General features: G+C 39.7%; 1 protein-coding gene across 1 annotated transcript; it reads left to right on the top strand.

Moving 5' to 3' along the window:
* Positions 1-2,232: 2,232 nt before the first annotated feature.
* On the top strand, positions 2,233-3,938 carry LOC148017140 (chaperone protein dnaJ 8, chloroplastic-like). Its single transcript, XM_087663140.1, has 3 exons — positions 2,233-2,562; positions 3,069-3,137; positions 3,366-3,938. Exons 1-3 carry the CDS (start codon positions 2,302-2,304, stop codon positions 3,552-3,554), a joined length of 519 nt encoding a protein of 172 aa, XP_087519266.1. The 5' UTR covers positions 2,233-2,301; the 3' UTR covers positions 3,555-3,938.
* Positions 3,939-11,990: the final 8,052 nt, after the last annotated feature.

The raw sequence follows: 11,990 nt of genomic DNA on the forward strand, positions 1-11,990 counted from the left end.
ATTTCTTAAGCTTCAATGCTTAATAACTATAACCCATGTAGTTAAATTCAAAACAATTAGAGCAAATATTTTCTCATGAACACTACTCATGTCATCCATAGGAACTTGATGAATGCATAAGGTATACAAACTATAATTTATTGCATTCTATTTTTCCCAACCAATCAAACTAACTGAAAGTTTTGAAAGCAATTGGTATTTCTATTCAATTTGTATGTGAAATGCACCTTTTCTGACATGTTAGATTTCTCGAAAGCACAATCACCCCCACAATATGAATACATACATGGGAATAAAGTCTTGTGAAGTTTTGGAAATGGTTCTCTTTATGAGACCACTTGATTGAACTCTCGGGTGACCTAAAGATTGTTCCATGCCACCATGCTTGCCTTTGTTTCATAGAAATTGCTTCATGGGGGGAAGTTTAGGGGGACTTACCTACACAAATTTGCAAAGCATGCAATATGTAGGACCATCTACCTTGTGGGGCACATATGTCCTTTATTTTCAATGGTGGGTGGGCTACCCATTGGGAGTGTAACTATCCTCAAATGGCTCATGTGCTCAAGATGGATGCAATCCACCTGGTTGTCCAAGCACAAACTAGAGTAGTTTGGCACCTAGGCACTTTACTAGATTTCAAGACCTAGGAAGTGAAGGTAGCCATATTGTTAGTAAGGAGGCAAAAGAACATGCCACACTAGTCACTTTAATTTTAAGACTTATAAAAAGTCTACTTAAGTGCGGCACCACCCATATTGCCACTTCTTATGGCACACTTGACAATTGCATGGTTAGTAGGGCAAGTAGAACAAACCCACTCCCCCTACTAACCTCAATTGTGCCAAGTGGTTCTTTTGTGTTTTTCGGGAGGGGGAGTGGGTTGAATGGATAAAAAATCCTTTAATTGAAAAATTTGGAGGGATTTTTAAAATCAAATTACATAGCTTACCATTTTATAACTACAAATATTATAAACTTCAAGGTCTTTAACCTTCTTTTTAAATTTTAAAGGTCCTTTTGAAAGTTTGCAACTCAATTCACATTAAATGCTAGTTTTTTGTGAACATTGAGTGGGTTTTTCACAACCTTGACCTATCCCTAGCAGAGCTCTTAAAACATAGGCATTAACTTAGGGTTAACAGGGTTAACCAACGAGCCTTGGATGATATGTTCATCAACAATTGACTAGCCAATCAAGTATTTAGGTTTGTTGTCACTATGTGTAAAGCATATGCCATTTCTAGAGAACCCTAGTGTTACCACAATACAATTGGCACTTTGCAAAATCAATCAAAGCCTAATAAACTTGGGCTTAGTGTGACCAAAGTACATAGAACACTAAATCAATAAAAGCCCCGCAAACCTAGTAGGATGGTGCTCTTTAAAATGCTAATGCAAGCAATGGCTCAATTAGTTGATGTAAGAGTGCATGAGTGTGCCAATGGGGTGGTAGCCTAGTTTGTCTAAGAGTGGGTTGAGTGTTAGGGGTATGTGAGTTCAAAGTTAGGGTTGTGAATTTGTGGCGACACAAAATCTATTTGTGAATAACAACTCACATTTGAGACGGGTTTCACGTGGAGAGTTTGAAACTGTATCTCAAACTATATTGTAGTTTGTGGATGTTTGTTCCCACTCAAGCAAGGATATTGGATGTTAAATGTCAAACTGTATCATGTCACCAAGGATATTGGATGTTAAAGGTTAATGGTAACGCACGCACAAGCTTGAAGAAGAGTAGTTGCACAGTGGCAGGTTGTAGCGAGTTAGATGTACCAAACTATCGATACAGTTTTGTAACCTTTGTCAATTTGTGAAAATTGTATATCCCCTAGAGAGACACCCCCGTGTGGGTATGAAACGGGCCCATGAGAAGGGGCTCTAAGAGTGCATGAATGATGAGAGTATGGTTTACATGAGAATTTGGATGTGATGCACATGTGCAGCGAAAAATGCAAATGAGAGAAATTAAAACCGCAAAATTTAGGGGGCAAAAAGGTATCGATGAATCATGAAAGGATATTATATTAATATATTGGTTTCTTCGAAGGGTCGCGAAAGTATGACGTGGCTCAAGCGTCATGATATTGAGTGAAAGTTTAAGGTTTTTGTTTTGTGGCGTGGGAAGGAGGGGGCTGACGTGGACAGAGACTGAGAGAGACCGGATAAGCGCATTGACGTGGCCTTTGTTTCTTATCGGCTGGCCCTATAAAACCGGGGGCTGACAACCGGCCGAGCTCTCCCTTCCTCCCCTCTCTGTCTTTCCGCCTATATCCGCACAACCAGAAAGCAGCAGCAGCCATGGCCGCCTCCGCCTTCTCCCCCTTCCCTTCCAACCTCTTCTTCGCCACTACCGGCATCGCCTCCCCCTCCCCTGCCTTCCGATCTCGCACCAACGCGCGTCGCGGCTCTCGCGTCACTTGCTACTCCTACGATGACGACGCCGACGACAGCAGAGTCTGGTCTTCCAGAACTGTAGCTGATCCTTACCACACCCTTGGTGTCAGCCAAGGCGCCTCAGAGCAAGACATCAAAAAGGCTTACAGACGGCTGGCTCTCAAGGTTGATTCCGCAAGTACACACATCTATTTTCTGCTTTTCCCGCTCTCCTGCACTTGATCTTATTAGTGTAGGTAAAGGAACGTCTTCTCTTCATTTCCACACAAAAATGATCGAGATTTAGGGCTTGTTGCTGGAAGATTAAGTTATATTTCTCTCTGTCAACTCCCGATTGCAGTGTTAGATGATTTTTCGTGCGCACAGAGAGAGAGAGAGAGAGAGAGAGAGAGAGAGAGAGAGAGAGAGAGAGAGAGAGAGAGAGAGAGGTGGAGGTGTTTCCAAGATTGTTACCTTAGAAAGATCTTCTTTCTGTTTCTGACGATCTCTGCCTTCCGAACTTCTGAAGGCACATCTTTCTGTTTCTGATGAGTTTTAGACGGTGTCTCTATCTCTGCAAATTATTCCGTGTCTTCCGGTTTTGATGAGTTTGAGACATGTCTCTGAATCCCGGTTTTTAAGAGGAAAATCAAGGCTTAAATTAACCTGTCGTTTAACTTCATTGTATGCAGTTCCATCCTGATGTATGCAAAGGGGACTCTTGCACGTCGATGTTCACACAAATAAGCGATGCCTATCAGGTTCTTTCTTCCTCCATGCCTTCCGCTTTCACATTTGAGCACTGATCTCGTTTTAACGTTTATACGTTGTATTCAACGGAAATTCCTTCTCTCAACTTGCTCTCAGACAGATGATTATGGACTTTCGTTAGACTTGAGCATAATTTTAGGATTTTACGGCCTTTCGTTAGACTACGGCCTTTTTTTAATGAAATTTCTGAAAACAAGCTTCGACTTGCTCTTGCACAGACCATTATGGACTGCTTGAGGGGCCACGAAGGTCTGTGTGTGGTGGGGCAGCACGGCACCTACGATGAGGCGCAGCCAGAGCAGATGATGGGAGTGAATGATGACACGTGGGAGGATTGGGAGGAGTGGATGGGTTGGGAAGGAGCTGGAATAAGGGATTACTCCTCGCACATCAATTATTCCCTTTGATGTGATCATGCGATAAGATCATCCACACAGTGGACTCACAGTCTGATGTTTCCAGGCTCAGACGAATTTTCTAGCCTTAGACGAAACACAAACATACAAACAACAATGGAGATCACATCATTGTAGTGTGTCTCCCTCTCTCAAACAAGTCAAAGAGGGGCTGTAAATTCCTGTGTACATATGCTATCATCATCCCCTTGGACCTTGGAGGTGGAAAGAGTATCTTGGAAGAGCAAAACACGGGGCTCTTCCTTTCATTTCTGTATATCCACAGCGCACATACTTTACATTCAAAGGCCTTTAATTGTAGGCTCTTGTACATATTGACGAATTAATAGAATCATGATGATCATGATTACCCATCTTGAAGCATAAGAGATCCATCTTATGCTGCCTCAGAATTTTTTGCTGACGTATCCTTTACATACTTGATTTGCTGTTTTGAGTCTGTGAAGGTCATTTAAATGGATGAGAAAGAGGACGGGCGTGATCAAGTGAGCAGATTACTTTAATCTAGATTCTAAAGCATATAAGTTAGCACATGTTTTCAAGTGCAAATCATGAGAGAGAGAGAGAGAGAGAGAGAGAGAGGAGATTTTATTGTAAATCATGTGAGCAAATGGTTTCAATCCAAATCATGAGAGAGAGAGACGTCTCTGCTATAAGTTGATGTAGGCCCTCCATTTTCTGAGGGGATTTCATCAATTATGCTCCTGCCACGTGCCTAGTCACTATTTGCAGTTGTGAATGTGTCATTATAAATTTAGTAAGGACAGAAAAAGAGCATGTCACACTGCAAACTTGAAGTCTTGACCTATTTGACATGCAAAATGTCTGATAGGTCTACGTGTAGCTGCACTCTAAAAGTCGAAGTTCCACGTTTACTTTTCCATTAACAACATTATATATATATATATATATATATATATAGATAGATAGATAGATAGATAGATAGATAGATAGATATATAGAGAGAGAGAGAGAGAGAGAGAGAGAGAGAGAGAGAGAGAGAGTGTGTGTGTGTGTGTGTGTGTGTGTGTGTGTGTGTGTTTTGAACATGGTTGAATAATTCCAAGTTAACATGGTTGGACCTATCCCAAGCCTAGTGGTCTTCTAATCAAAAAGTTCAAAAACTTTGATTGGTTAATTGAGAGATTAACATGGTTGGAACAATACCATGTTAATATGGTTAATGGTTGGATTGGACCGATCCCCATATGCCTAGTAGATTGATTGATTGAGAGAGGGAGGGAGGGAGAGAGTTTTAACATGGTTGGACCAATCCCAAAATGCTAGTATTGCAAATTGTCCGTTTCCATTAATATGGTCGGCTCATTGAGAGAGAGAGAGAGAGAGAGAGAGAGAGACATATATATATATATATATATATATATATATATATATATATATAGAGAGAGAGAGAGAGAGAGAGAGAGAGAGTGTGTGTGTGTGTGTGTGTGTGTGTGTGTGTGTGTTGAACATGGTTGGAACGCTCCCAAGTTAAAAGGGTTGTGGACCAATCCCAAGATACCTATTGTGGACTTGGGACCAAAAAAGTTTGAAAAACTTTGATTGAGAGATATATATGTCGAGAGAGAGAGAGGGAATTAATCCATCAAAATTTCTTAAATTGATTGATTCAAAAAATTTCAAATTTTGATATATTTATTGATTTATTTATTTTGTATGTGTGTTTTTGAAGTTTCTAGTGTTGTGAAAAAAGCCACTGTATTGATGCAAGTCGATCCGGCATGCCTTAATAGAATGACAAACAATATGTGAGCAACTCTTTAATTGGCAATGCAATACTTAAGCTCTAGATAATTGTCTTTACAATTAAGTCACCTGTAAATGCCAAACTACTAAGCTTTGATGAACAACAAGAAGACATTAATGGGGGCCACCTCCTTACCAATCCCCTTACCCTACTATTAGAAGTACTCTTCAATCGACTAGGCTAGAGTCGGAGTCATGGTAGTTATTAGTGGGGGCCACCTCCCTATTGGCCCCCTTACCCTACTATAAGGAGTACTCTCTTCAATCAACTACACTAGTTATGGCAATTGCAAGGGAGCATGGTAGTTTGCAGTAGCTCCTCATGTATAGATTTTATGTCGATTGTACTAAGAACCATGCAATGCTAAATTAGTTGTGCTAGAATCGTGGAAACTCCATGGGTACATGGACTAGTTGCCCATGGACATCTTTGACATAGACTAAACCAAGTATTATGCAATGCTAATGTTGGGACTATGTGAGAAGTGCTCAACTATCATCGCCTAACATGCTTGAAATATTGACATAGGTAATTACGATGAGTTTGAAGAGTATGTACTTGAAGAGAATTGTTCAAGTATAGTCTTAGCAATTGCAAGGGAGCATGGAGTAGCATGTGATTACTCATGGACATATTTGACATTAGATTGAACCAAGTACTAAGCAATGCTAGGTTTGGAACAATGTGAAGTCTTCAAGTATCAAAGCCTAGCATGCTTGGAAGATACTTGAACAGTATATAATAAAAAGAAATAAGACAAACCAAAAGATATAGAGTGGAGAGATGAGAACACCACCTTATCTAGTAAGTCAAATCTAGTAAGCTACCACCAAGGTTTCCCGTGCCTCCTGCACCACCAAGGTCATGATTACACCTTGCACTACTTCAATAGAGAAAGTCTTCAGTGCCAACATTAATAACAACTTTTTCCTGAACTTTTACACATTCAAAGTGGACAAAAAGTGCTATAAGTAACCCATCGTGTGCATTTGGTTGTAGCCAAGACATGTAATGGTCTTAGCCCATGGCAAAGGTATTAGCAACACTTCAATCGGATGGGCACATCTCCTCCTCTAACAACTCATTTAGAGACTAAATCAATGAGCTATAAATGGGACTATTTGTAGGACAAGGTCCTCAGGCAAAGTTACCATCGGAGAAACTTAGGTGTTGGATAATTTTATGCTTGACCTTAGGTCTTATTTCCAAATTTTGGCTAAGTAGAGGGATGTCTTGATTGAGTAGTCAATGATTATATAGGTGTAGAAGCACATGATCTACACTCTCTAGCCTCATATCACGGACTAAGTTACTAACTCAAGTTGGATGCCCACACTTTATAGTTGGTGGGAAACAAGAGGCCATGATTGATACACCACATATAATAGAATAGCTAATGATTAACATAGATAAAGGAAACACCTATGAGCTAGTTAATGATCTCAATGGCAAGGGGTGGACCCCCCATATAGACAAGTGTAGTTATCCCAATGTGTCCTTTGAAGCCACTTAATGAAGTGGGGGTCTATGGTTGTTCATAGTGGGTCTATGGTTGTCCATAGTGGGTGAATGGGAACAAATTGCACTTAGTGAAAAGCAAAAACAAGCAAGCAACTAAAGCACATACAAAAAGTTGGGGGTGATATAGGGCACAAAGACACTCAACTAGGGTGCAAAAAAATTTAGGTGAGCACTTGAAGTGCTATCTATAGTAGTGATAGTTGTTGTAGATTCTATCACTAGCAAGACATGGCCAATGTAAGCAACAATGCCTACAAATCCTTGTAGGCTATCATTATCTTTTCAGGGACATGCACATTTAATGTTGGAGGCACGATGTTTGAACTCATTCACGATGTGAGGTAGTAAACATTTCTTTAAATCAATAATATCAAACAAGATTAATGCCACATTAGCAAAAAATTCAATAGGATCCAATCCTCCAAAATTAAAATTTCTAGGAAGCTTTCCATCCAAATATTGAAGACCAAGTCGAGTTGACTCTTTTAGGATATATTAGTTTTGTCAGAATAATCAACTTGGTAGAGTTGGATTTCAATGGTGGATGAAACTCTAGACCCACTCCTAGTCTAGCTTTTACAAGAACTATAGTTAGAATAGATGATAAGTTTTAGGGAGGATCCCCTTGGTCATTGACGTCCAATAGCTTAGAACCACAAATTCAAGAGTTGATGGCCTCCATTCCAAAGGCTTATTTAAAGGGAACTAGGGCCATAGTCACCTTAGTAGTAGAATTGTAAGCATAGAGTGGTCATAACTAGTTTTGTATTCCAATCCTTCTGATGGGTAGCTAACAACTAGATGAGTATTGTCAAGATGGTTTTGTTGGATGATTGAACTATTTCATTGGCCTAGGGTCACTATGGAGAGGGATTTATTGTGGTCAATCTAAAAATGACCATTATTTTTTTAATGACTTTCATGTAGTCAATAGACAAATGACCATTACTATGGAGAGGACTTTCTTGTGTTCAATCTAAAAATGACTATTAGATGTTTCATGACATTGTTAAGAAAATGGGTATCTTCACCAATGACCAACTCAATTAAATCATCATATAATGATGATATCTTTGTAAAGGCACACATAAATGAGTGTCACTAAAGTATTGTGGAGGGCCCAATCTTCCAACCATCCAATAGCCAATGTAGAGGCAATCATGATTAGTGTGTTGTTTGACAAAGATTGCAAAGGGGAGAAATGTGGGCAAGCCACCACTTCAAGAGTTGGCAACCATTATCTAGCTCGAATGACTTTCTTAATTGGCTAGCCATAAACCCTTCATGTGCTTTGATAGAATTACATCCTACTCCACGGGCTATATTGATCCAAGGAGAATGCCTTGCATATTTTGCTAGTAGAGTTGGCCCACTATAATTTAAAGTCTATGTCTACTCAATGTGAAATTACAATCTTGATATTGATCATCATTCACTATTATATATGGCTATTTGATGCTCCAATAAGAGATTTGCAAGTTACTTGGGTCAGACGCTCCCAAATATATGCTACTTCGATCTTGGATATATAGATGTCTTTCCACATGATGTTTTGAGCTTTGTTTACTCGTCTCGCATTCAACTTTTGTTCCAATGGGAGCCACTACTTGACACTTGGATATTACATTGAGCATTTGGTTACGCAGTTGAGGTTGAGGGTCTTCTAGTGAGATTGTGGGACTTGGTGACATGAGTGCAATGTGGCACATACATGCTCGTGCACGCGAACACTTATAAACACACATGGTCTTTATGGGATGAGAGTGCAAGCACAATCTATTTATTGAAGTAGTCTTTGCTTGCTAGCATGCACCAAAACCATATTTTCTTATTGAATTAATCTATGCACTTAAAGTTTTTAAACTTTGTTTACATTCATTCATGTTAGTTTAGCATTTTTTTTCCCCTAGAGATAACCCTTGCATCTAACAAACATCGGAATGTACTAACTCTAGAGACAAAGATTTTAATGAAAGAGATAGTTTATGAGACGTCTGTGCATGCTTCCTATAAACACAATGATCATAGTGCTCAAAATCAGCATAACAAAGACAAGGCAAGTAACCTAAACGAGAAAGTACTTTCATTCCTATCTAACTCATGTGTCCCAAACAGCCATGCCACAAGGAAACACTTGGCTACTCAGTCACAGTGACAACATGGTCATGGACACTAGATACATGAAGTGGATACAAAGTATCACTCTTGCAACCTCTAGCAATAACCCTAGATCCCTTATAGATCTTCCATTTCCCGTCACCAAAGGTGGTATGAAAACCATCATCATCTAGTTAACCAGTACTAATCAAGCTCTTCTTGAGTTGAGGTACATGCCTGATATGCTGAAGAGTGAAGAAAAATCCATCATGAAACTGTAGCTACACACTGCCAATACTTGCAATGTCACATGCATAGTTGTCCCCAAGATGGACAACTCCATGTCTATCCCCAGTGCAATCAAAAAACCACTCGCGATGAGGGGTGACATGAAAAGAGACACCTGAATCTAAAATCCAAGTGTGCATGTCATCATCTATATCTACAATCAGGGCATGTGCACTAAAATAAGAAGACACTAAGAGGACATCATTCCCACTGCCGCTCTCATGGCTAACTACATTCACCTCTTTGATCTTTACACTACTCTTCTTAGCAGGCTGACTCTTTTTCTTCTCTTCTTTGCTATTATCTATCTTCTTGCCCTTTCCTTTCTCTTTCTTCCTCCTATAGTAGTCACATTTGAAGTGACCCTTCTTGCCACAGTGATGGCATTCAACATCCTTACCACGAGATTTACTGCATCCCTTTGCTGTCGAATTTCCCTTTCTGTTGTGATCTGCCTCTGGTATGCAAAGCACTAGAAGATTTACTAGACACATTGTTCTACCGATTCATTTCTTTCATGAGTAGAGCACTCTCTACATCCAAATACAATAGCATAGCATTAGATTTGCTCATAGTAATCCTAAAAGTATCCTAGCTCTCTGGCAAAGTGCATAGCAAGAACGTAGCTTTGAACTCCTCATCAATGTTGAACTTCAAGGTGACAAGCTGGCTAAAAATAGATTTAAACTCACTGAGGTGAGCAGACAGTGCATTGCCTTTCATGCGCAAATCCATGAGTTTCTTCAGCTAGTAGACTTTTCTTACAACACTTTTTTGGGCATACAATTCCTCTAGTCACATCCAAATGGCATAAGAAGTATCAAGCCCTTCTATGTTGAACAACAAAGCATCACAGACTAACAGCTCGATGGTCGAGCGAGCAAGCTCATTCAGCTCATCCTAGTCATCTTGATCTACATTTGTTGGTTTTATCCCCTTCTCTTTGATCGACTTTGCTTGGTTCTTCTGCAATAAGATGTTATAGCACTACTTTTGCCAAATTGCAAAGTTGTGTGCTCCTTCAAGCTTCTTGATGTGCAGTAAATTGCTACTGTCACTACTTCCAGCCATAGTTGCAACCCAAAAGTACACAGATGCAAGCTAAAAAATGTCAAGACAAATGACCAAGAAGAACTGTAAGTTTCAACTAACAAGAGATTCCAAGATCTTTGATTTAGATCAGTTTATTGATCATATCCTAGCATATCAATGGCATATGGACTAAGTTACATACATCAATGTATGTCCAACAAGCATTTGACAATTACATGTATGACCTGTCTACAAACAAGACTTGTTGTCCACTATCTATAGCTTCAAAATGTCTGCACAAACTTATGCATTTCAGCCCAAAGATGACATATAAAGCATGTCCAATATCTACCCTGAGTGTATGCGGGTAATCCAATACCAAAACAGTGTCTACTAACTCAAGTGGGAAGCACAGAGTCCAAGTAAAACTCTCTCAGATTTGTTATGTGATCTGTAGTTTTATGACAATCAGGAGCAAGATTTCAATCCTACAAAACAAGCATAAGATCTTCCCAAGGCTATTTCCACATATATGACATCAAAGTCAAGCATCAATACATCATTCTGAACCCTTGAGATCAAGCCTGGAAGCAATGCATGAGACATGTACTATCAAAATAGCATTCATCCCTATATGTTCTAGCCAACAGGTCCTTCTTAAATCTGATTGAAATCTCAATCAAAATCACCCCAAATGCACTTCAATACTACATAGGCATATCATTCCTTAGTGTCTTGACATCACTTGAGCATGTATACGTATCATCATGCATGTCCAAGGACCAATGTCATTAAAGGATAGAGAGCTGCTTGTAAATTGCAAGCTGTGGACTGTGTATTCTCGCCACAAGCAAGTCTACAAATTGAGAAAAATGATTGCCAATATTGCTCCAAATGACCTCAAGACAATGCCACGTGATCCCTGAGACATCCAATAGCCATCAAATGAGCATGATTTGTATGCACCAGACACACAAAGATATGTGCTGCCATGTTTCCAACTCATCAACTATGTAAACCATAGTCCCAAATCTGAAGGTATGTGCTCTAAGCCGATGTCAAGACAACATGTCAATGTCATGACTCAATACCAAGCATCCAAGAGCTCAAGTGTGCACTCCTTAATTGCCTATGATGAGGGATATGTTGAAAAGTGCCAGGAGAGGGCCTGCTGTCTACAGGCGCAAACAACATGGATTGTTCAGGCAGGGCAGCAGCACTATGTGGAGTCAATGGAGCCTAAGGAGGGGCACAAATAGAGCCAAAGAGGACTTACATAATGCCCACACAAGCCTCTATGAGTTGCACACAAAATAGAGGTGGAGAAGCTTCAACACACCTGAGCTATGGTTATCATGCAACCTATGAGAATTCAAAAAAAGACTTACTAACCCTATTGCCAAGCTCCAGCTCCAAGTCCTATGCTCTTATACCACTTTTTTGGATGCAGAGATCAAAGGAGTGAAACTGTAGATGCAGGTGAGAGAGAGAGAGACAATGACATAGTAGTTTTGTGGTACTCAAGTAACAATATTCTACGATTGGATCTTTTTAGACTTTGCACATTTACATGACCAATATGTTTATGCCAAATATCCATGTCTACAAATCACTCTATTGCCACTTGCAAACATTATGGAACTTTTTTCAAGCATATGCACATTCAACCTGAACATTATTCAAACCCTATTGGAATCAATTTGCAATTATTTTAAGCATGT

The sequence above is a fragment of the Lygodium microphyllum genome, chromosome 22 (assembly GCF_053477565.2).
Source record: "Lygodium microphyllum isolate KBCC chromosome 22, Lygodium_microphyllum_v1.1.10, whole genome shotgun sequence".
NCBI classification, from domain to species: Eukaryota; Viridiplantae; Streptophyta; class Polypodiopsida; order Schizaeales; family Lygodiaceae; genus Lygodium; species Lygodium microphyllum.

What these genes read in the sequence shown, in the direction of transcription:
- LOC148017140 (XM_087663140.1), top strand. Translation starts at nt 2,302, where the DNA reads ATGGCCGCCTCCGCCTTCTCCCCCTTCCCTTCCAACCTCTTCTTCGCC. An exon ending in ACAGACGGCTGGCTCTCAAG is followed by an intron (nt 2,563 to 3,068) that starts GTTGATTCCGCA and finishes CATTGTATGCAG; the next exon opens with TTCCATCCTGATGTATGCAA. An exon ending in AAATAAGCGATGCCTATCAG is followed by an intron (nt 3,138 to 3,365) that starts GTTCTTTCTTCC and finishes GCTCTTGCACAG; the next exon opens with ACCATTATGGACTGCTTGAG.